At 40.5% G+C, this 25413-nt stretch overlaps 1 protein-coding gene across 1 annotated transcript in view; it reads left to right on the top strand.

Annotated features, from left to right (window-relative positions):
• Nucleotides 1–25413, top strand: part of atp2b2 (ATPase plasma membrane Ca2+ transporting 2) — a 71994-nt gene that overhangs the window by 43848 nt on the left and 2733 nt on the right. Inside the window, 13 exon segments of the mRNA XM_034218903.1 lie at nucleotides 828–1042; nucleotides 1164–1406; nucleotides 9787–10028; nucleotides 11153–11387; nucleotides 14711–14890; nucleotides 15867–15954; nucleotides 16154–16260; nucleotides 17142–17333; nucleotides 20100–20313; nucleotides 20435–20646; nucleotides 20749–20856; nucleotides 21571–21723; nucleotides 21725–21754. Of these exon segments, the coding sequence (XP_034074794.1) occupies nucleotides 828–1042; nucleotides 1164–1406; nucleotides 9787–10028; nucleotides 11153–11387; nucleotides 14711–14890; nucleotides 15867–15954; nucleotides 16154–16260; nucleotides 17142–17333; nucleotides 20100–20313; nucleotides 20435–20646; nucleotides 20749–20856; nucleotides 21571–21723; nucleotides 21725–21754 (2219 nt within the window).

The raw sequence follows: 25413 nt of genomic DNA, 5'->3' as shown, positions 1-25413 counted from the left end.
TGGTAGGGGTCTCTCCAATATTGTCCCTTGTTGACTAGACCAAAAAGGAGTATACACAGAGTCATAGCACCACCTAGCTAAAATGATTCCATGTGTATACAACAGTCCTGCATTACAATTGACTTGACTCTTTACCATTTTTTTAATAAAACTTGAGCTTATTTAGCCCCTAAATTAATATAGTGTTGACTAATCGAAATTGACTAATTTCTTTGTTTAATGTAGGCGTGTCAGTTAGCTATCCAAGTGTGCCAGCTAGGGCTGCTCGATTATGGCAAAAATCATAATCTCGATTATTTGGGTCAGTAATTGATATCACGATTATTAAAAACGATTATCCATTTACTTTGAAAACATCAATTTATTGGAAAAAAAAATGTGAACAGTATGTTTTTAACAGTTAACCCTGAACTTTAAGTATAATTCAACTGAAAAACCAATACAAAAAAAAAGTAATAATAATAAAAAAAATAATCGTTTTATTTCGATTACATTGTTTTTGTAATCGTTGCAAGCCATAATCGTAATTGCGATTAAAATACGATTAATTGAGCAGCCCTAGTGCCAGCATGCACAAAACCGTGACTGATTTTTTCGCTCATGGCATTATGGTGTGTCAGTAGTATGCTCTAAGTTTTAAACCCTCTTGGCCCGACTGGAACCTTTTAAGGGTTTTTCCCATAGGGTTGGGGTTTCGTATAGGAGGTGATCTGTTTTTCCTCCTTATACCAAAACATGTACGTTTCAGGAGGATTTAAGAATCTCCTCACTAATGAATTTCTACACATGAATCACATAAAGTGACTTCACTTCATCCTTTTTTTCAGGTTTGCTCATGTCAGCCGTCACAGTCATCATCCTGGTCCTGTACTTTGCCATTGACAACTTTGTGCTGCAGAAGCTGCCTTGGTTGCCAGAGTGCACTCCCATTTATGTCCAGTTCTTTGTCAAGTTCTTCATCATCGGTGTGACTGTGTTGGTGGTGGCCGTGCCGGAGGGGCTGCCGCTGGCTGTCACCATCTCCCTGGCCTACTCCGTTAAGGTGGGCAAGAATTACACTTAGAGAGTAAGAGAAAAGACAAACAGTGCAAATGGTACTGCCTTAATATTTGAAAGCTGTTTAAATGTTCACATTATGATCATCATGTTGTTAACTCCTGCAGAAAATGATGAAAGACAACAATCTGGTGCGTCACCTGGATGCATGTGAAACCATGGGCAATGCGACGACCATTTGCTCCGACAAAACGGGCACGCTGACCACCAACCGCATGACGGTGGTGCAGTGTTACATCGGGGATGTGCACTACAAAGAAGTACCAGATCCCGCAGCTCTGCCAACCAAATCAATGGACATACTGATCAATTCCATCTCCCTCAACAGTGCCTACACCACCAAGATACTGGTAAGCAACATGTAACGTAAGCCTTTGTAAAAGATTCTTCCGAGTATTTTGCTCTCTAGGTTGAGCGTGTATGGCAAGTTAGGACATAATATTACTGCGTCTGTACCTTATATATACAGTCTATGGTCTGTACACACAAAATGGTAACACAGTATTCCATATGGAATTTGAAACACCATAACACCACTTTTATGGTGCATCCTTGTAGCACTTTTCTCTAACTTTATACTCAGGAAGCTGCATGATGTCAGCGCCCTCTGTGTGAGTGGTGAAACCATATGATAAGAGAAGCCCTGAGACAGTTCTGCAGTGTGTTCTGCGTGGGAGCAGGCAGACTGTGTCCTTGGCTGCTGCTTTACATTCATCAGGAACTCACTCAACTTGTCACCTTGAGAACATTTGTGTAATGTTGTCTCATCTGATATTCTGAGCATAGCAGACTGTAATTGAATCAGATCTGTCTAAGTGCTGGAGATGCCTGCCTAAGATTGTTTTCTTAAATGCAATAAGAGATGGATGTACAGTATAGATGGACGGATAGATACAGTATGTTTCTAAACTCACCTGAACGCATTCACACAAACACACACATTTCTGCCTGTCTGTGTGTCACTATCCTTGTAAACCCCTTTAGAGTCGATTCAATGATAGCCGACCAACTTACAAATGCCCTAATTTAACTTGCATAGGGAATGAGCTGAGCATGCGGGACATCTGCGATAGAAGGATCACACAGATTTCACTTCATACCCCTCAAGGCACGATCACAGCCTCGGTGTAAACAGAGTGTTGATCATCCTTTTTTAAGATGGAGAGCTACACATTTCTGCCTACTCTAGCTTTAACACTGGTAGCTATGAAGCACAGTATATACCTTAAACTCTGGTGTAGACGAACAAGTTGCATCATTTTGTGTCGTTCAGGATTGAAAACTAAAATGTTTGTCTACTCACAGAGCCCCTATTTAAATATATAAATCATTGACACATTGTTAAGCCCTACTTTTGTTTAACAAACAGAACCTTTTGCATGAACATTTCTTTACACAGAGAATGTTATTTTAAATGATTTATTGTCAAAGCCATGTATAATCTGACCACAAACCACATATGCTTCCGTTTCTATCTTCAGTCAATATACAAAGTCCTTTACATTAACTTTGATAATATATTTTGGAAATATCAATATTTGGAAAACTACTTTTCTTGAATTGATCAATATAAAAAGGCTATTTTTTTTCATCACAACATGGATGCAGCGCAAATGCATTATCTTCCAGTGTCCGCCCTCTGCATTGGATCTTCTCCAAAATGTAATGGGTTCTTGCTCGGCCGATGATACAGTATACCCTTCCGGACAGTTTTATTTTTGTAGTCAAACTGAGCCAAAAACATAACCTCTGTAATAAGGCACATGATATTTACTGACAGTATTTTTGCATCTATTTGAAAGTGACGACACAAGATGAAAATGGTAGCCAAGAGAAACGATCCGGCAACACATTACTGTCTAGGCCTATTATATAAAAAAAGAATCGAAAGTCATTGAATGTTTGCTATCGCTACACGAATGTTTTGTTGATGGGACTATAAGGGTTGCCTAGGCTGCCTTTACACACAGCAATTCTTCACCATGATGTGCTACAATAACAAGATGTTATCCATATAAAAACCTTTGAGGAACGCTTTGCAGCATTACATCACACCTCCATAGCTGCTTAGCTCAACAGAATCAAGGCCGACGTGGCGGATTAAATGGCACATTCAGTCTGTTTCATAACCTCTTCATTCATAAAAGTGACATTTTGGGGTGAATTTTATTTAACAAAAGCATCTTCTGTTCTAGATACCCAACTGACAACATTGCTTATACATAGATCTACATCTCTTCATTCATGCATGCATACATACACATAACCAAAGAACACACATACATTATTTTATGGTAGTATTGAAGACAAAATCTAGCCCATAAATAGTACAGAACATGTCAGCATTTATTTATTGAGAGCTCTTTCTGGAAGGAAATACAAGAAACAAGAGAGCAAGATAGATAAGGACAGAGATAATTAAGGAATGAACTAATAAAGCCAGATGCAAAAGGGAACATATCTGAAGAATATTTAGTACATCTCCCTTCTCCTTCCCCCTGCCACCCCCACTCCCTCAGCACCTCTCCAGCTCTGCAGTACGCTGGCTGGTGTGTTCTTATATAAGAGGCCAATCCTGTGGGATGCCAGGATGGCTATGGAAGTCTTTGATGGCCACCACAAAGACACAAAGGCAAAAAGGCAGGCTTTGATATCCGTATCAGTCCCCCTACTGCCTCTCTAGCTGTATAATACAGCCAATGGTATGGCTCTGCTTCTTCTGTCAGCACATCGCAACTCTAAGTGGAGAAGCCTCGTCCTTGAGGGAGAAATTCACAGACATTTACACAATGAATCCATGCACACATAAAGTATAACCACTCATACAGTACACGCACAAGCTCCTATATACTGTATTCATGGAAACATCCATTTATTGTATATTCTGAAAGAGGATGCGTGCACACATGCATACAAATTAGCACACCAGTTCGCCTGGGATGTGTCTTGCAGACAAGTCAAGCGAGCTACTGAGCAATTTGTGAACACCATTCAGTGACGTCAATATACATTTTCACCGTAAGAGGATATGCATCACCGCCAGTGGCAAGAGCTATACAGACAAAATCCCCATTGATTTAGTCATACTTTGATTCTTCTGTTTCTCTCTCAACTTTCAGTTCACTTTCATAGGTTTTACATTTTGTATGATACATATTATATGGGTCTATAAAAACCCTGTTTGATGAAATGAACTTAATCTAATGAATAACTTTATTGACATGTAGGTTTTGGTTAAAGAATGTTAAATATTTAAGAGCAATGCCATTATAAAATATGTCAACAGACATTGAAAACTTGATTTGAAAACCTCAATCGAAGCTTCAAAGGTACAGTAAACAGACATTTTCAGATGCAAACACTGCCACACATCTGTCCTATCAGGCATACCCACACTGTAGGAGGCACTCAGCTCACAGGTGTATTCTCTTGCAGCACAGTGTCATGTGTTGAGCATGGCTGTGACTGTCCTTGGAGCTCAATCTCATGTGGCTTCAACCACCTGTTCAGGTCATTATTCAGGGACAAGAGGGGTGGATGATACACACACATGCACACAGTTAATGCAAACACACACACACACACACACACACACACACACACACACACAGATGGCTTCAATTGTGAGGTATATGTACAAAGGGACATTTACAGTAGCTCATGAAGATAAGCAAACAGATTCATCAGAATGTGTTGATGTTGAACAGGGATTATAGTGACATTTCAGTTCACTTTAAATGGGGAAAAAAACGTCATATGTCGCTCCACAATGGGCAATGTTCTGCCTGTAATTAAATGCACTGCCTCATTTTTGTTTGGTAGTGAGTAGTGGGGTCCTACTATAATTGGCTCACAGTGCTTTTGTCATCTGGACGTTGCGTGCTTGTTTACACAGTATGGAGGAGAGATGAGAGTATCTCGGATGTCTTTGGCTTGAAGCACCCAGTGTCCCCATGGAATAGTTTTGGACACAGAGACAGAGATTCAGTGGAGGAAGCAGAGACATCTTCAGCTGAGTTATGTCCTTCTCTTGTTCTCTCTTTCTGTGTTCAGCACTTGCTTACAGACGTGACAGTGTTGCTGAGATGGCAGTGAAAGAGAGGTCGTCATCACATTAGAATGACAATGCTTTGATGTGTCAGAGGCACCAAGCTTAATGGGCTCCCTGCGTTTCCCTCACACATGACATGATAGATTCAGTTACTGTGTTTCCATTTTTTTCTAGACCAGTGTATATTAAATACAAGGTAGTAAAACAATATGAACTGGCTTCAGTATTAAAGCCTTCTTTATTTGCTTGTAAAGCGTCTTTGAGCACAGAGAAAAGCAGTATAGTATCTCCAAGGCTTGTTTTACCATTATCAGTTAAACCCATAGTGACTGCACCTCCTAGAATTCCCCTAAATGGACTGACTTTCAAAAATATATTTGTGAAATTGATCATCAAGGCACAGTCAAAGCTACAGGCATAGTATTCTAAGATTAAAATAAAGTTGTACAAGAAAGGATATGCGATTCATGCCTTTTCGCATAGTTTTTTTCCGACTACTACTATCCCTACGGTAGAAGGGCAAATAAAGGACAGGAAGAGAAACAAGGGGAAAATAAATCAAAGCAACTGGAAGGGAGGAGCCAAGCAAGGATATGTGCAAAAATAGGATGAAAGAAGATAGGAAAAGTATTCAGGAAGAGATGAGAGAAACCACACTTGCGTGACGATTGTCCTCATCATGGACTACAGGGCTGTATTGCTGCCCTGCAGCATGCTTCCAGGCCTTAGCCCAGTTGGCTGGTACAGTCATGTGGAGAGCTAGAATATCACCCACTCCTACATACAAGAGGGATCGAGGAGGAAGGTGGAGGCGTGGGGGGGGGGGTCCGCCTTGTAGGATACTGTAGAGACTGGTAGTACGGAAAAGGGGTAAGTCATCCATAAAGAGGAAGAATGGTAAGGATTTAAGGGGATGAGAGAAGGGAATACAAGATATAAAGTATAGGGACAGAAGGATGAACACTGAGTAGTAAAAGGGTGGGGTTGAGTGTGAAGAGAAGAACAAGAAAATGGAAGATCAGGGGAAGGAACAGGAACAGGAGGGATGGATTAAGGAGAGCCCCAGGTGGAAGAGGAAGTAAAGTTGCCAGCTCTCCCCTTGGCATATGTCCTTGCCTGCGGGAGCACCCAAGGACCAGAGAGAGGGCAGCTGGTCCTCCGCCACGTCCAGGCCGGGAAGTGCCAAACATAGCTCCGTTATGCCAACGTTAGGCATCCCATGCCAGACACTGCTTTTGTGCGTAGGAACTCACGTCAGGCTATACCTTTGTGGAATTTCAGAGCATTAAGGGCAGCGTTATGTCGGCCATTTATTTATTTCCTTCTGCCAGCAACAATGAGTCGAGAACTTATAATAAACAAGTGGAATTACTGAGGACCCCTTGAACAGATTACGCTCCTTAAAGTGAAAAGTTATGACTTCAAGGCAAATTATTCTTATTTCATGCATTGTTCCAATACAATGTGTTTTGCATGTAAGTGAGTTTGCTATCTAAACGGACACTTATCATCATCAGAGTAAAGAATAAAAGTAATCAAAGTAAGGAAGAAAAAATCATACAAAGTGAAAACATGATGCCAAACGAGCATCTTTTAATATGCAATATAAGGCCAACACCTCTTATATACCCCAACTTCATGCTTACATAATCATTTCAAACTGACCTACAGCCTGCATGGTTTTCAGCTGGTTATTCAGTCATTTAGTTTGATGTTTTCCTGTTGCTGGGAGCCTATTCTCCAAACACTTAGTGGACAGTGCAGATGACAACATTTGTTTCATCCCCTCATCAGCCAATGACAGGCAGTGTTTTCCTGATGTAATCAGTGGTCATTAGGAAAAGGCATTCATTCCGTTATTTACCGCAAACTGGGTATAAAGTATTTATACTCTTGTCTGTATGTGAGACACACAGCTGGACATTACCCAGATATGTCTAATTACCAGGTGAACAAGGGACAGTGCACTGATTGTGTTTTAATGATTAATGAGATTTTAGATGACTTTCCTCTCTAACCCTCTTCTGTTTAACCTCTGGCTCACATCAGCTGTAGTTAAAGGCACATGTATAATGTGCCTGAGCCCGAATGGATCGATGTTTCTCGTCTCCAAAGAAAATGTTGTTTCAATATATTGAGCTGCTTGAGTAAACATTGAAAGCAGACATATCACTTACTAGGGAGATGAAGTTAGTGATATTCAGTCAAATCTTCACAGATGCTCAGAGTCCTTCAAACATATTGGCTTCAATTTACAAAAAAATGTAACTTAAGAAACACAGAAAAGTGAAACCTTGACATTGTTTATCTTATTAGCTACAAAACAAATGTGCCTCAAAGGATTTTACAACCTTAACATTATCGTGTAAGACACTTTCTTTTGACCCTCGGTTCAATTAATAGATTGCAGTTACTGTAGGTTACAATTTCTTATTGAAATGAATTATATTGAAATCTTTGCCAGGCACATAAACATTTTATTAACATTCTCTATCAAAACTTGTTAGCAGCTGGACAAGAGTGTCCATTCAATGGAAAGTGTGAGAATACACAAAAATCCATGAGGTAATTCATGTTATTAACTACACTGTCAATACATCATTTTCTCAATACTTTTCCCAAGTGCCACGTGAATAAAAAAAGGAAGAAAGTCAAATGAAAAACCTTGAAAATGTCAAGCTATTCTTTTAAATCTAATCTTGGTTGGAGGCTTGTTGAGAGGCAGAACAGAAGGAACTGCAGTCAATCTATTTTGGGGCAAATAGCACAGACTGAAGGTGCTTGCTTAGCAGCAAGTCAGACGCATTATGTTCAAAGTGCTTTAGACATTCTGCGTAGGTGTGTACGTGTAGGTGTGTGTATGTGTTAGAGAAGGAATGAGTACCTGACATGCTGTTCTTTAGCTCTGAGCATAGCTGCGTACTGTAGTCACTATATAGCACAACCTCAGAGAGACTAGGTTTCAGCTCCGTCCGGCTAGTAGGGATCCGAATGAACATAAAGGACTTTGTTCTAAAATACTGATGAACAATCACCCTTATTAGCTGTTGTTCACTTTTACAATTCATTTGATTCATGTCTATTCAGTTATGTCATGTCAATTCATTTGATTCATGTCTATTCAGTTATGTCATGTCTATTCATTTGATTAATGTTGCAAAATGTGTGTTCTTTTCCTTTTAGGCTGGAAAAAACGAATTCATCAAACAGTTTTAACAGAAAATAACCTTTATGAACTATTTTCATTTTCAAGCACAAGTTCTAGCCGTGACTGGTTTCTGGAGGAGGTTAACACATTGCTATTAGTTTTTTCCCATTAGCAGAAATAGAGAACATCTAAAAACAAAACGAAGAGTTCTTTATAAATTCTTCATTACTTCTGTGTTACTTGACAAATTGCAGTACAAAATGGAGTGAAGTGCGAGAAATACTAATAAATATGGGACTGGGGGAAGATGAAAAGGGAGACATAGAAAGATTGGAGGACATGTGTGAAGTGAGATGAGTGAAAATCCTGTAAGAGAATCTGAGCCAAAGAGTAAGAAGTGTTGGGAGAGAGCACCCTCTCTTTTCCCAAGTCTCTCCTCACAAGTATGTTTTGCCCAGTGTTACCATGGCAACGATGAGTCTTCCACACGCTGACCACACTCACACACACTTGCACACATAGTGTGTGAAGGGAAATTGCACACACACACACACACCCACACACACGCTGTAGCACCTGAACAGCCACGTGCACAGATAATGCAAACATCACCTACAGTAAAAGCTTCTATAGTCGGCTCGTGAGAAATGGCTCCGCTGATCCACTGTGCAATATATTCCTGCTATACAGAGTCAACGCATGAATTTATCATCAGCATAAGATTGATTATTACATTCATGTTTTTCAATCAAAAATGACACATATTCTCTTGTTCCCTAATTCTCCTTGATTTCTACGATAGTATATTAAGGAAATGCAAAGAACAAGAGAATGTGTCATTTTTGATTGAAAAACCTTAATGTAATAATCAATCCTATGCTGATATAGGGTTTCTAACTGTGAGTTAAACAAAACAAGCAATCTGAGGATTTCTCTTTGGTTCTGTGATGACAGTATGATAGGAAGAGTATTGATCAGAACAAAATGTTTATTAAAAAAACATTTCACATGCTGCTTTATCTATTGTTCACACAATCCATGTAGTCATCTTTAAATGGTGATACTGCCATGTTTACTGAACCAGTCAAAATTTGAAATATTCAATTACAGATTGCAATGGGTTGAGCCATATGCCTGAAATAAGTAAATCCACATCTGACTCCATCTTACTCATCTACCGCCCTCCCACACATAGCAACCCTTCACCTGCTAGCTGTTTAATTATCACTAGCAGCTATTTCAAGCCTTACATTGGTTGCACTGCGCAAAAGAAAAGAGAATTTCGTTGATTGAATAGATCACTGAACAAACAGTATAGAATTTGCCAGAAAACACATCAAAATATTGATGGAATTCAATCATAATGATATGCATGGAAGTCCACAACTCATGGCTAAAACAATCATAAAATACATTATAATCATCAAATGGTATAATAATATGTGTAATACAACCACTGGTAGAAAATAATATTTATTACAGCTAATATTTGGCTACATTTTAATTAAACATCCGAAAATCTTCCCTCTAGCCCCCAGATAAGGAAGGCGGTCTGCCGAAGCAGGTTGGCAACAAGACAGAGTGCGGCCTGCTGGGATTTCTCTTGGACCTGAAGCGGGATTACCAGCCAATCAGAAACCAGATCCCAGAGGAGAAGCTTTACAAAGTCTACACCTTCAACTCTGTCAGGAAGTCCATGAGCACTGTCATCAAATTGCCTGATGGGAGCTTCCGCATGTACAGCAAGGGAGCCTCTGAGATCGTCCTCAAAAAGTGAGTCTGGTTTTGTGTTTAAATGACATTATTCTGATATAAATAGTTGCACATAAACTTGTTCTACAGTAATATGCTGTAATAGTATTACAACAAGTGATGATCTTTTCAATGTTGTTACCAAGTGTACAGCTAATCCATTTGGAGTGCATAATATACTAATGGCATGCACATGCTCTAGGCATTGAGAATGGGCTGAGTTTCCACTAGAAGGTCACACAATTCTGATATTTTACAGAACACAACGATTACAGTACAGTAACAAATGAGAGGCAGTTATTAAGCTTCCTGCACAAACTAAAGGAAGTAGCATACATTGTCCTTTGAGCATGATTGATATAAAAAAAAACATTACATTTTAATAGATTGCATTTAAACTAAGGATTGGAAATATGTTACATACATTACATACATACATCGAGGGGTTATATAAAAAACATGTGTGTCCCAAATGCCAAAAGTCCTAAAATAACTTTGGAGCAAATCACAGTTAATTTGCTAATGACATACCAGAAATCCTTTATTCATTCCCGCTGTGGGACAAATAAAGGATTTCCGATTCCGATTATAGCAGGTGAATTTAATCCTTAATAATTTGGGAATTGCCTTTATTGCTTCCTAGCCGAGCAGAAGATAAATATATTAATAATCCTCCTCCTATTTTTCAATTAAATATCGAGCAGCCGGTTCATTTAGCCTAGCATAAAGTGGTGAATGGAAGTTTCACACTTTGGTTTTTGGATTAAACAAGTCAGATATAACGCAGTAATTAGTTGGCTTTAGAGTACCTGGTACTGTAGGTGGATTTTGTCAAAGCAAGGCTAGCTGTTGCTTTATGCTAAGCTAACCTGGTTGTAGCTTAGTATTGAAAGCACAGATATGAAAAGACAATAAACATCTACTCATGTGCTTCTTGGAAATAAAGCTAAACCATTCCTTTGAGTTGTCATATTTGTCTAAATGTGTGATGATCATTTAGACCAAAAGGTTTTCTTGTTCTTTCAAACTCACAGTGCATAGGCCATTATGATTTACGTATGTTGGGTCATTTTGACATCATTCTTCCAAAGTTACAGAACAGAATTGAATCCAACCTCAACTGTTAACGCCAACCTTAATTACAGATGCAGCCATATCCTGAGCGAGGTAGGGGAGGTGAGGGTCTTCCGTCCACGGGACAAGGACGAGATGGTGAAGAAGGTGATTGAGCCCATGGCGTGTGACGGCCTGAGGACCATCTGTGTGGCGTACCGTGACTTCTCCAGTGACCCCGAGCCCGACTGGGAAGATGAGAACAGCATCCTGAATGACCTCACCGCCATCTGTGTTGTTGGGATAGAGGACCCTGTCAGGCCAGAGGTAGGAGGCTGTGAGATGTTTGGGTGACATACTGAAACATTTCATATTGATCTTAATCTACAAACATGGTTATTGTAAGTTATTATGGGCAGTGAGTGCAATATCCGAGTGTGCACAAGCTAGATAGGCAGGAAAGTGAATGACATGATTAGACAGGGTTATCAAAATCTTGCAACAGAAACTTGACTTTTTTCTTGCAGAGGATTATTTCTAATTACTTTTTAAATATTCTGCTCTGTTGAAGGCAAACAAAAACACTATTTAAATAAGTGATGCATTAATAATTCATTCAAATCTTATACTGATGAATTGCACTTGAAGGAAAGGAGTAATATCCTTGGGAGAATATGGGATGGAAAGAATGTTCAGCGAGAAACTGACCTCACTTGACAGCTCCTGTGCAGGTACAGGGAAGCAGGAAGCTAACTGACTACTGCATTATTCAACTTCTTCCATCCCCCACCTCTCATCCAACCTCCCTCCAACACGTTTTTCTGTTTCCAACTCTCTCTGAATCGTACGCTTTGACTTGCACTCTTTCTCTTCACTCTCTCCGCACCTACCTTAAGCATCTTAACAGATTTAGATCAAATAAATGCAAAAAGAAGACCATCATCCTCAAAATGAACAAGCAAACATTATAATACACAACAATAAAAACTAGCGAGAAGCGCTTTTTGCATTACAGTGTTATATAAGGTAAGATGAGTGGAGATAAATATAAAATACACCATTTTATGATGAAAATAATCAATAAAAAACCTGAATATTGCAGATTGGAACTCCAATAATGCAGATGTCTGCAAATGATGCAACATCTGATATGTATTTATTCACACCTTATGTGTTAATATACTCCCTTGCATTGCACCAAGCCTGGCAGTTTGCAGCTTTTCATTTCTTCTTCAACTTTGAATCCAACATTTGTAATAACTGATGTGGAAAAGCATCGCACTGCTCGCTCCCTTGACATCTTTCCAGGTCTCTGAGTAAGACTGGCTAATATTGGAAAAGAGAGGATTTACGTTTTGCTACAAAGGTCACACAGAGTGGTAAACATGTTTTTGTTTATTAGTGTTTCGAATGCGATGTTATTTTTAATAAAAAGCTGCTCTATAGGTTTGCCCCCAGAGAAATTAGAGGGGAGAGAAGAAAGAGAAGAGGGAAAGATGTAGCCCAGGAAAGATAAACCGATTCTAAATCAGATTCATGTCAGACAGATGTCGGTCTGCAGGAGACGGGTAAGTGGAGGAACGGAGGAAAGGGAAACCAAATCCATATTCGAGACACGAGAGGCTTGTTTTTCAGTTTCACCTACTAGCCTCCCCCATCGGGCCAGATTGTATTTTTAATAAGCCTCCTCTTTCGGATCACCAGTCAACTAGAGCAGTGGGAATCCAAAGAAAAAAGAGTGAAACAGACAGCAGGGGTGACAGATAGGCAGACGGGAACTTGATAGCTTGATAACAATGACTTGGTGAGAGCAGAGAAGGCAGAGCTTAATAACTTGCTCCACTTGCCACAATATTTACTGCGAGATCTGAATTGAAAACTGACTTCTAACGGATGAATGGAGCTTCTTCTTATTGTTATTTTTGTAAATGCACTATTTAAATACTGATTATAATAAGCCTATGGGATTATTTGTGAGCAATATTGTTTTCATTTCTGGAAAAAATCAACTCTCTTGACTCATGGGAAAACTAGAAAAAGTTACCAAATTAATTATTTCATAAATTGGTTAAATCAGAAACACAACCCTGCTCACTTCAAAAAGCTATTTTGTCTGTTGTGACCAGTAGCGTATGACCTATGTAGGCAGACTTTAGGGAAATGCTGCTTTGTAATTCACATTACTGACTCAACTATACATTTTCTCCACTTATAATATATTTGAGTTGTTATACTACATATAGCAGCTGTAGAGCAACGGTTATTAGCTTTAAACAACAAGAAGATGTGTCTATTGTGTAAGGCACAGGGGTTAGTAAACATAACGTTCATATTTTCCATATCTTCTTTGACTCACACGAGACGGTAAGTTTAGCAATGTTTAGTCTAGCTAGCTAATGGGCATAGTATTTGTGATGGACAGGAGAATTTGGTGCAGCTTCCAGAGTATCCGACTCAGGCTACACTGATTACAGCGTCAGCCAGGAGAGCATCGAGCCCCGAGGGGAGCAGAGTCTGAGGAGGGTCAGCTGGAGGCAGGGGCAGAGAGACGCCCAGAGAGACGCCCAGAGATGTCCTGAACGAAGCAAAATGAACAGAAAAAAGAATATACAAGCAGAGGACAGTCTTGATGATTGAGAGGGATTATCGTTGTATGAATCTATAATATTTCTTTCACAAAAACCCTAACTTTTGTGCCTTAGAAGCTACATGTATAGTTAATGAGCCGTACATTATAATTATGAGATTTATTTTGTTTAACTTCCTGCTCAGTAAAGACCTTCCCTCCTCCACTGTATACATTAACTTTCTATTATGCTGTCTTTAAACTAACACATCTACGAGCAGCTTGATTTGGCTGTTTATTATGCCAACAGATTTACACATTGCATTGGAGGATTCATTTGGTCTTCACTCTTTTGTTGCCCTTTTCATGTGTGTGATTGTGAGCACAACAATGCTCCAATGGCTAATGTGTGTATGTGCTACAGTATATGCCCAAAGGAGGAAAAGATAGGTTGAGTCCCGGGCCTGTGTGCACGTGCACATGGATGTGAGTTGCTGTTACTGTATGTGCACACGTTTGTTTGACTGTGTGTGGGTTTGAGTGCAGCGCTCGCCCACACTGACCTTTGTCAGGAAGAAGATGTTTCTGAATGAATACTCTGCTTTTGCTTGCTGGTTATATCACAGATCAATCTGCTACATACAGTCACTTCTTCCACTCTATTAGTTTGAAGGGAAAAGAGAGATTCCATTCATATGTCATGTGTCATATATTATATTCATTTAACATTTGACAAAGTTAATGTTATGTTACTACTGAGGAATCAGAATTCTGATCAAATAAAACCAATTTTTGTTGTTGTCTATTTGAGGTTAAGTAAAAAAGATAGCTGTATTGTTTCAGCTGATATGCTCTTAAAACTACTATAATCCATATGTGAAAGTGACAATGAATGATTACGTGAATGTGAAAGGGGTTCATCAAAGTGTCTAAGAGAAACACCTTTACTGTTTGTGATTTAGTAATCCTCTCGTACAGTTGGGCTGTTTGCGATACAGCAGGCAGCTGTAATGTAGCCCTAAAGACTTTATATTGCCTTTCTAGCACCAAATGGCAGAGCTATGAAATATGTCTTCCTCTTTAGGTGCCTGATGCTATCTTGAAGTGCCAGCAGGCAGGCATCACAGTTCGCATGGTGACAGGAGACAACATAAACACAGCCAGGGCCATAGCCATCAAGTGTGGAATCATCCACCCCGGAGAGGACTTCATCTGCATCGATGGCAAGGAGTTCAACAGGAGGATCCGCAATGAGAAAGGAGAGGTACAGTAGCTACTTACGACTCGACAAATCTCCCTTTACATTTCAGTTAGTGTGGCTTAAGAATACAAAGTTCCAGCGTTTAATATGCGAATGTAGTAAGGCAGGGGTGTCAAACTCAAGGCCCGTGGGCCAAAACCGTCCCGCGACCTCATTTTACATGGCCCGCAAGAGCTTGCAAAGAATACAATTAGTGTAATTGTTGAATATTTGCTTTCAATTATTTGCCCTAGACTTCTGCTTTCAGGCGTAGTTATTTATGAAGTTATTACCAGAACTGATAATAATCCAATGCAGAGCCAATAATATAATATATATATATATACATTATTTAATATATATTATATAGTTATATATGTATATTTATATTATCTTAAAGTTACAACCGGCCCTTTGAGTGCAACCAGAATGCTAATGTGGCCCACGATGAAATTGAGTTTGACACCCCTGTAGTGAGGTATCACACACACATCTTAACGACAAAGCAGACAAATCTCAAATGTCTGGCCACGTCAAAAAGAACATGCTAAGTTTCAGCCTAGTGGCTTCCATCAGATCATGAAAGGAAATTAAAGTAATGTCCTTTTGTGTAGAGGAGTTAAAAGTGATTGGTTTTAAAGGTCACTTGGTAATTAAATTCTTAAGGTCCCTTTGACTCTGACGATTACAAAATGACTAAAAACAGGTGAAATATTCACTACGTTTCGAAGTAAATGACCATGTTACCTTTTTAACCTCTTATGTAGAACAGATATGACTCCCATTTTCTTTCCAGCCCTGATGAAGGCCATCAGGTCAAAACATAACCTTGTTTCTTTTGACGTGGCCAGACAAACTTGGTGGTATCTGTGTCTGACTTTTTACCTTTGGGTATTCAACGCTGGTACAGAAACCACTGTGAGAGAGGCTGAGCTAAGAACAAGAAAGATTCCCCTCAAACTACCTGACCTTTTATTTTTCTGTGTGTGTGCGTTCCCAGGTGGAGCAGGAGCGCATTGACAAGGTGTGGCCTAAACTCCGAGTTCTGGCCAGATCTTCCCCAACCGACAAACACACACTCGTCAAAGGTGAACTGGTTGCACTATTTCATATTCATTACTGTTGATAGAAATAAAACTCATCTCAACATTTTCTAAATACAATTGTCTCTCCGAAGCAGTAAATAACTGAAATTATTCGTCTAAGAATATTGTTGATCATGTGGGGTTATTTGTATTGAGTTACAATGTATTGAGTTATAATGTATGTGCACTGTGTGTTTCAAAGGCATTATTGACAGTACCTTAGGAGACCAGAGACAGGTGGTGGCTGTGACAGGAGACGGGACCAATGATGGACCTGCACTAAAGAAAGCTGATGTCGGCTTCGCTATGGTGAGCAAACCCTATTTTCTCTTTTGCTGCCCTTTGAGATTGATCTCAGTCAACATCTGCAGATATCTTTTGTAGGGTTCCTCTCAGGCCCTCTGCCTCTAGCTGTATAGATTAGGAGCTCCCCCTGGTGGATTTCTGAACTCATTCAATTCCTCTGCAATACATACCATAATACGTTTTTGCTACTTCTGCAACGACTTAAAAAACAAAATTCAAACAAACTAAGTCTTTTACTCTTGTAACTCTCAGCTTTATATGTATTTGTCATGCAGCTGTTGTACTGTTTCATCTGTTTCTGTTGTCTCCCTAATTAAATAATTTGGCTCCTCCACATCCATTTCCTGCTTGATTCAATAATGAAGACAGTGATTTCCGTACTTTTGTTCATGCTTGTTCAGCTGAGCTCAAGTTCTTCTTCATTGTCGCCACCTGTCTTGCTTGAAATATAACTATTTAAGTGAATTTTAACTGTTTAAACTCTTAATTGATTTGGTAATCTGATTCATGATAAATCTGAGGAGTCTCAGTTGTAAGGTATAGACCACTCTTACATGCTAACTCACTAACATTTCCTCATATGTGGCATTATTTTGATCACCACTATGAACACTGTTGAGGTGCTGAGCCCTGATACTCGTCCTGTAACTCACCAGAGATGACAGAATATCAAGGAGGGTGCCCTTGATATGGAGCCTACCAACACACCAACGCCTTCATTAGTCTGCATCATCATCATTATTCATCATTAGAGCTGACTTGTGTCTTCAGTCCAGTTTTCTCCAGTGGCTACAAAGATCTCTTTCAATGTTCCTGTGGTTTTTGATAATGCAGTATGATGCAATAGATACTAGTTCTGACTGCTCCTTTTCTGCTCTCCTCAGGGTATCGCTGGTACAGATGTGGCCAAGGAGGCGTCAGATATCATTCTGACTGATGACAACTTCAGCAGTATCGTGAAAGCAGTAATGTGGGGCCGCAACGTCTACGACAGCATCTCCAAGTTCCTTCAGTTCCAGCTCACTGTCAACGTCGTGGCCGTCATAGTGGCTTTCACCGGCGCCTGCATCACACAGGTCAGCGGCGTGTGCAGTCACTGGCACAAACAGTTGGCTGGTTACCATTGGCAACAATTCAAACACATTGGCAACCAATGATTTGGCTGTATTTCGTATACCAGGAATTGAGGGTGAACATATTTGTGTTATCAGTCAGATAACACAAATTGTGTAAGGTATCACTTAAACACAAACAAAGAATGTGTTTGGACGTCTGGCGTCTCAGGGTTATTGAGTGGTTCTTCCTTCATGTCATATTTGAATTAATACAAATTACTAGGGGTGTAACGGTTCACAGAAGTCACGGTTCGGTTCGTACCTCGGTTTGGGGGTCACGGTTCGGTACGTGTTCGGTACAACAAGGAAAAGCAAAAAAAAGTCCCAAATGCATAATTTTTTTTGCTGTTATTTATTTTTAACAGTCGTGCAAGTTTTGGTATGAAAATAAGAAACTCTAACATTTGGAATCATTAACTGTATTACACAGTTAAAAACAAACCACAAACAGTAACACACACACACTCAGATGGCCATATTATTTATATTGGCTGATGTCAAACAAAAAGGTTAAATAATCTGTACAACTAAAAAGAATGTCTTGAAAATGTTAAAATAAATAATAAGAAAGTGTTTCAATCACAATCAATAAAAGGCAATACAGAACTGTATAACATCTCCTGATGTCAAAATATTAAATAAATACAATGATAAATATAAAACAACAATACAATCTGTACCTTTAGGAGCAATGTCTAACATGTGTAATTAACTTGTGAGTGTGTGAGGCCATTATGCCTAAATAAAGGTACTCAAGCTTTACTCTATTTTCAAGTTGTTCTTCAAAAAGATGAGTTTGTCTACATTGTCAATAGTGAGGGCAGATCTGTTGGCGGTAACTATGTCACCTGCCGTCGAGAAAACCCTCTCGCTGGGGACTGAGACTGACTCGGATGTGATTGAGCATGTTTGACGTGTTACCACTAGCATACCGCACCGCTGTCGAACAATGCCGACACACCGTCGACACACCGTCCTCCTCCGATTCACAACTCGCACCCCATCATTGTTGTAGTCCACAGGGAACCCAAAATGTTCCCACACACCTGATTTAAAAGAAGTAGGTGGGTCTTCTAGCTCCTGTGTGTTGTGTGAACTCGCCATATTAGCTACTAACTGTTCTTCTTCATGTATTGTGTTCGTTTTGTTGTGTTTTGTTCTTGTTCTTCATTTGTTATTTACGGGCGGCTGGCTTTTAGGCGCAATACCGCCCCCTGGATTATATAGTGTAATACTGCCCTAGTGACAGACTTTTTTCCCACTCGTAAAAAAAGGCGTATTCGCCGTGTAACTGCATGTGCCGAACCGTGACGTCCGAACCGTGACGGTACGGGACGAATACGGATACCGTTACACACCTACAAATTACATATAAATGCATAATCCAGGTCGTCGCACGCATCTCTGCTTGTATAGCTGACATCTCTCAGTGGATGTCTGCTCATCACCTCAAGCTCAACCTTGACAAGACTGAGCTGCTCTTCCTTCCGGGAAAAGATTGTCCCACTCTTGACCTAACGATCAACATCGGCACCTCAGTTGTTTCCCCGACTCAGACTGCAAGGAATCTGGGTGTGACCCTAGATAACAAACTATCCTTCACTGCAAACATCGCTGCTACAACCCGTTGCTGCAGATACACGCTTTACAACATCAGGAAGATACGTCCCCAGCTGACACAGAAAGCGACTCAGGTTCTGGTCCAGGCTCTCGTCATCTCACGCCTAGACTACTGCAACTCCCTCCTGGCTGGTCTACCTGCATGTGCCATCCGACCTCTGCAGCTCACCCAGAATGCAGCGGCTCGTCTGGTCTTCAACCTTCCTAAATTTTCCCACACCACTCCGCTCCTCCGCTCCCTTCACTGGCTTCCGGTAACTGCTAGAATCCACTTCAAGACACTGGTACTTGCTTACCATGCTGCGAATGGATCTGGCCCTTCCTACATCCAGGACATGGTTAAACCGTACACCCCAGCGCGTGCACTACGCTCTGCATCAGCCAAACGACTCGCTGCACCCTCGCTGCGAGGGGGACCCAAGTTCCCATCAGCAAAAACACGTGGGTTTGCTATCCTGGCTCCAAGATGGTGGAATGAGCTCCCCATTGACATCAGGACGGCAGATAGCTTGCACATCTTCCGGCGCAAACTGAAAACTCATCTCTTTCGACTCCACTTCGAGCGTTAGAACTATTAACGAAGCACTTATATACTAATAAAGGACTGGCTTATCTAAAGCCAGTTGAGTAGCACTTGAAATGTTTGGCTCTATGAAACCTGATGTACTTATATGATTCTGTTTTCTTCAAGGTTGTGTCTTCCTGGTCGAATGTACTTATTGTAAGTCGCTTTGGATAAAAGCGTCAGCTAAATGCAATGTAATGTAATGTAATGTAATAATCACTTTTAATCTAAGGTGACTAAAATTGCAACAGTGTTTTCAGGTTCTTCAACCCAAAGCTGATATTTCTTAAAGTCAGTGTTTGGTCTCTGTTGTGTGGGCACGTGATTGGGTTTTACTTGCCTAACTAGTCTACTCTTTAATCCAAAAGCTTTTGAGTGCAATCCTTAAGCAAATATCTAGTCAAACAACCGAGGTAATGAAATACGAGTGTGTAAAGACAGTAAATGAGTTCCAACAGAAGTATTGGTTATGAATGACTTCTCACCCCTGGGAGTATTGAATTCATTGTTTTTTAATTGCAATTGACCTTGTATTTCCGCAGGACTCCCCCCTGAAGGCTGTGCAGATGTTGTGGGTGAACCTGATCATGGACACCTTTGCCTCCTTGGCCCTGGCCACAGAGCCTCCCACCGAGTCTCTGCTGAAGAGGAAGCCGTACGGTCGCAACAAGCCTCTCATCTCCAGCACCATGACAAAGAACATCCTGGGACACGGAGTCTTTCAGCTCATCATCATCTTCACGCTGCTATTTGCTGGTACGGACTGCAAGTTTGCTCTGCAATACAACAGGAGTTCTGCACCTTAATGATGTGACGTAAAAAGGCTCAGATGTAAAGTCCTCATAGTAATTGTCTTGTTATCCCCTCCCCCTTGTAGGTGAGAAGATCTTTGACATTGACAGCGGGCGTAATGCTCCTCTCCACTCTCCTCCATCTGAGCACTACACCATCATCTTCAACACCTTCGTCATGATGCAGCTCTTTAACGAGATAAATGCCCGCAAAATCCACGGAGAGAGGAACGTCTTCGATGGTATCTTCAGGAACCCCATCTTCTGCACTATTGTATTTGGCACCTTTGCTGCGCAGGTACGCAGATGCAAATGATTTGACTTCATTATTATTTTTTAAAAGTTGGTTACCGGTTGAAGTAAGATGAAACTCTTTTTTCTCTTCGCTTGCTTTGTGTAGATTGTGATTGTGCAGTTTGGAGGGAAGCCATTCAGCTGTCAGCCTCTGAACCTGGAGAAGTGGATGTGGTGTATTTTCCTCGGGCTGGGAGAGCTTGTTTGGGGACAGGTAACATGCAAACTCCTCTGTTTTATGTCTCTCTTTCTTCACTTCACCACTGCCTGTGGTTGTTCTTTGCTTTTGTCCTAGTTTTGCTTTATTTACACTTTCCATGCAATCTCTACAGCAGGGCTATTCAATTAGTTTGGAATGGGGGCTGGTTGATGAAAATGATCCAAAGCAAGGGGCCGGGAAAAAGATGGCTTGAAATATGAGCAATCATATTAAGAGCTTCAGATACAGTAAATACTACAACAGCATAGTGGAGTGCATATATTGTGTTTAATTCAATCAAACAACATAGCCCCAAGGCCTTTATAGATCTAACTGGCAAGTCCAGAACTCAGTAGGCCTACATGTGAAGCTAATTTAACCATCAACATCATTTCATTTCATTTAGGTGAAATTATCTAATCATTCACGCAGGGATTGTCACTACAGTAGCTAGTAGGTGGGTTTGAAACCCGAGCCCTCCCAAGTTTTCAGGTAATGTCCCCTCTATCTCTCAATGTAACACCCTCTCTGGAATAAAGGCACTCTGGCCCAAAAAAAAATCTTTAAAAAGAAAATTCATTAAAAAATAAATAAAGTAGATTACTTTTTAACATTATACTCAAAGGGCCAGTAAATATCACCCGCGGGCCGGCCCGCCAATTGAATAGCCCTGCTCTACTGTATGCTTTTCCCCTTTTTAACCCAGTCTTTGGACTTTCTCCTGGCTAGGTGATAGCCAGCGTCCCCAACAGCAAGTTGCGCTTCCTGCGGAGGGCAGGCCAGTTAACTCGGAAAGATGATTTACCAGAGGAGGACACGAACGAAGATAATGACGAGATTGACCATGCGGAGAGGGAGCTGAGGAGAGGACAGATCCTCTGGTTTCAGAGGACTCAACCGCATTCAGACTCAGGTGAGGACACAAGTTCAATCCCTGCGTTGTTTCACTTCACAGAGAGTCTTTACTGGATTGATTCTGCTTGAAAGAAATAACATTTACATCATTGAAATTCTACTCTAATCAGTCGTATCATTAGTTAACTACTTGTTTTGCAATTATATTTCAGATGTGATTTATTTCCTGACATAGCTTTCTGATAACTTGTTGTCTGTCTTTGTCATACAATTCAACATTTAAGACACCACCTCAGAGGCTCAGAAGACTATGTGATATGTTCTTCACCTTAGTCAGTAACAGCCTTAAAGTCATTGTATCACAAGCTGGTTTATTTAGGTACATGAAGACGCAGCCGTCTCTCGCTGGACTGAGGCGACCGGCTGTGTGGAAGATGGACGGTCAAACCTCAGGAGTTAAATACAACCAGACAAGTCACTACTCTGTGACCCCTCTGCACACCGTTATCACTGTGATTGACAAGACAGTTCTGCTTGTGTGTTGGACTTGATTTCATTTCACTGATGTGTCACTACTGGTCCAGGGTGAAGCTATCCACGCGACAGGATACTGTGCACTGCAGACAGGGTTTTGGAACAGTAGAGATACACTTTCTCAGTACTTAAGGTTCAAATCAACTCAAATCTGTATACAGGCTGTATGCTATAAACATGCAAATTATGATGACTCGTATTTTGTGAGTTGAATTACCCTGGATAATCCACACAATATTCTATCAGTGGTCTTCATAGGTTTTCTTTCTCAGTACAATGTAGTTCTATTAAAAACAGTGAGGTCCATGGATTATTTTTGGAGCACACTAGGACAATGTTTTTGAAGAGACACTGAATTTATCAATTGATTAGACACAACTTTGACTCACTAGATCTGCCCAAATAGAGGATTACAATCTAAAAACGATTTTGAAAACTCATTTAACTCCATAGTATTTGGTTGAAGGCATTATATCTTAAGATGAGGTAAGAAAGATGTAATTAAGGTTGTTTTAACTGTTCAAATTCAACATTGTGTTGAGGGGATGCTACACCCTGACCTTTAGCTGTGTCCCCCCCCCCCCCCATCGTGTTATGTTTGAGACACTGTCAAAGTCACTCAGCCAGTCAACCTGTGTTGCCATTTGGTCTCTGTCACTATGAGCAGCCATTTGTCCTCTTCTGTCCCGCTCTCCTCCCACAGATTGACGTAGGTCAACACCTTCAAGAGTGGCACGTCCTTTCAGGGGGCGGGGGGCCCTGAGACGCCAGTCGTCCACCACCAGCCAGACCCAGGATGTAACCAATGTTTCTAGTCCTAGTCACGTGTCCCTTGTCCAATGCCCTTTCCTCTCCTACAAGCACTACTGCTGCTACTGCTCCTTCCACTACTGGCCGTGAGTCAGATCTCTGTCAGTCTGCTTCTCTTCTCTCTTTGCTTCAGAGGTGCCATCATGTCATGAACAAAGGGGGTTTTTTTCTGCACAATTTCTGCCTTTTTATCCTAAAATAGATGACCATGACAGTATCCATTTGGGTTTGGCATCTCTGAAGGTTTTGTCTTCCTTTTTTTTCCTTCTTGCTATCTGCTTATTTCATTTCCGTTCTCTCTTCTGTCTTTTTGCTGTTCATACTCAAGTTCAAATTTCATCTTAAAATCTCCTCCCGTGCTTTGGTGTACTGTCGTCTCATTGGGTGAATGTGTGTTTGTTTCTCAGAGTGCTAGGAGCGCAGGACTAAGGGTGATACCCACGGCGTGACATTTCAGGTTGTGAGTTTGTCTCCCTCTGCTCATTCACCATCCACCATCCCATCCTACAATCATTCCATGTGTATGTCTTGACGGACATTAATGTGAACTTATTCCAATCAACTCACCAAGGGACTGGGTAAACATTCAAGTATAAGTCGCCATGTTGTCTGGTTTTATCTGTGAGTTTGCTAGTGATGGGGCAAATCACTCTGAATTGAGCTGAAGCAATTTTGTAGGTGCTATTTCATGTATTCTCTAGTTGACTCTGTATTGACAGGAAACAATAATGGAAGCTACGCAAGACTTTCTAAAAAAACGAGATTTTCTTTTAAATGACATTTTAGGGGCACAACTCAAATCTACAGTATCAGTGACTATGCCTGCTTAATATATTGTAAATAGTCTGTAGTGCCCTGGTGGTTTGTACACACACACACACACACACACACACACCACACACACACACACACACACACCACACACACACACCACACACACACACACACACACACACACACACACACACACACACACACCCACAACACACACACACACACACTGTGTGTTGTCTCTAATCTACTTGACAAAAAACTGATGTAAAACGTGGACATGGTTTGAGAATCACCAGAAAGCAGCGCTGCACCAATAATTCATCCCGTCTTGTAGCTTCAAACTGTCGGTGTAGTTTTCTGTCATGTTGCCATAGTTACCGACATCGATCCTCTGCAGCAACAGCGACGTAAATCTTACCACCCCCCCTCCTTTTCTGACACCCCATCAGTGTTACTTGTCAGACATCCTGTCACATGCACTCATCCCGACAGGCTCCTCTTATTCTTTGGTTTTGCTGTTTTGTCTCCTTATTCCCTGCTCTGCCACATATTTAGGGCAGCAGTGCTAACATATTACAGTACATACAGTATTTGTGTACATTTGCATAGACTAACATGAAATCTGTTAACTGTTATTTTTTCATTTCGGCCTAAAATATATATCTGTAAATACGTACATTATGTTTCTGCATTTTTTTCATCAAAAATAACGTAACTATTGTTTTTTCTCTCAATTTAACAATTAGTGGAAGCATTTCACTGACATTTCAACATTTCAGTATTTCCACGGGTTTTAAATGTTCCCGTAGTAAAAAATATGTTTGTATTGCTTAAGCTTTTTTTTCATCCTTCTAAAAACAAGATCTTATCCATGTAGAATAATCAGACACAATGACGTGATACACCTTATTTAGCTTTTGTATACATCCCAGCTGCCATGAGTAATTGCCCTGTATAAAAGCATCAAATAATATCTTACAGTACAGATACTGCTGTCAATCCTCACCAGTGTTGGGCAAGTTACTTCCAAAATGTAATATATTACATATTACTTATTACTCTCTTTTGAAAGTAATAAGTTACATTACAATATTACTGTCTCTGAAATGTAATGAGTTACACTACTTTAGTTACTTTTGAGTTACTTTCACCAAAATAACCTCAAAAGAATGGCTAGTTATTTTAAATGCTAAAATGTGGTTTAGTGCAGCTCATTATACATCCAGTGAAGGGCGATGTGGTTTAGCATAACAACTGTGTAGGCCCTTAAGGCTACTAACAACTTGTATTACACGGCTTAGTTGAATACTCGATTCTGATTGTAACTTCTTAACATGTGACACATTGTTAATACAGTACAGACCACTGTCAAGGACTATAATGAAGGTTGCTAAGGAGGATCCAGAAAGAGAAAGGAAAAGAGGTTAAAAGACAGAGCGCTGGACGTCAGATAAATCACCAGAAGAAGGCAGAGAGGAAGTAAACACTAACAGGACACGGAATGGGCTCTGTATTTTGTTTAGTATGGCCGTGTACAGGCCCGGTTCCAGAACAAAATGACTCAGGGTGCCTCTGAGATTACAGGGGGCGCCGCAGTAG

Source organism: Gymnodraco acuticeps, unplaced genomic scaffold (genome assembly GCF_902827175.1).
Source record: "Gymnodraco acuticeps unplaced genomic scaffold, fGymAcu1.1, whole genome shotgun sequence".
Taxonomy (NCBI): Eukaryota; Metazoa; Chordata; class Actinopteri; order Perciformes; family Bathydraconidae; genus Gymnodraco; species Gymnodraco acuticeps.
The sequence above is the reverse complement of the archived record's forward strand: the minus strand, read 5'-3'. Positions and strand labels throughout refer to the sequence as shown.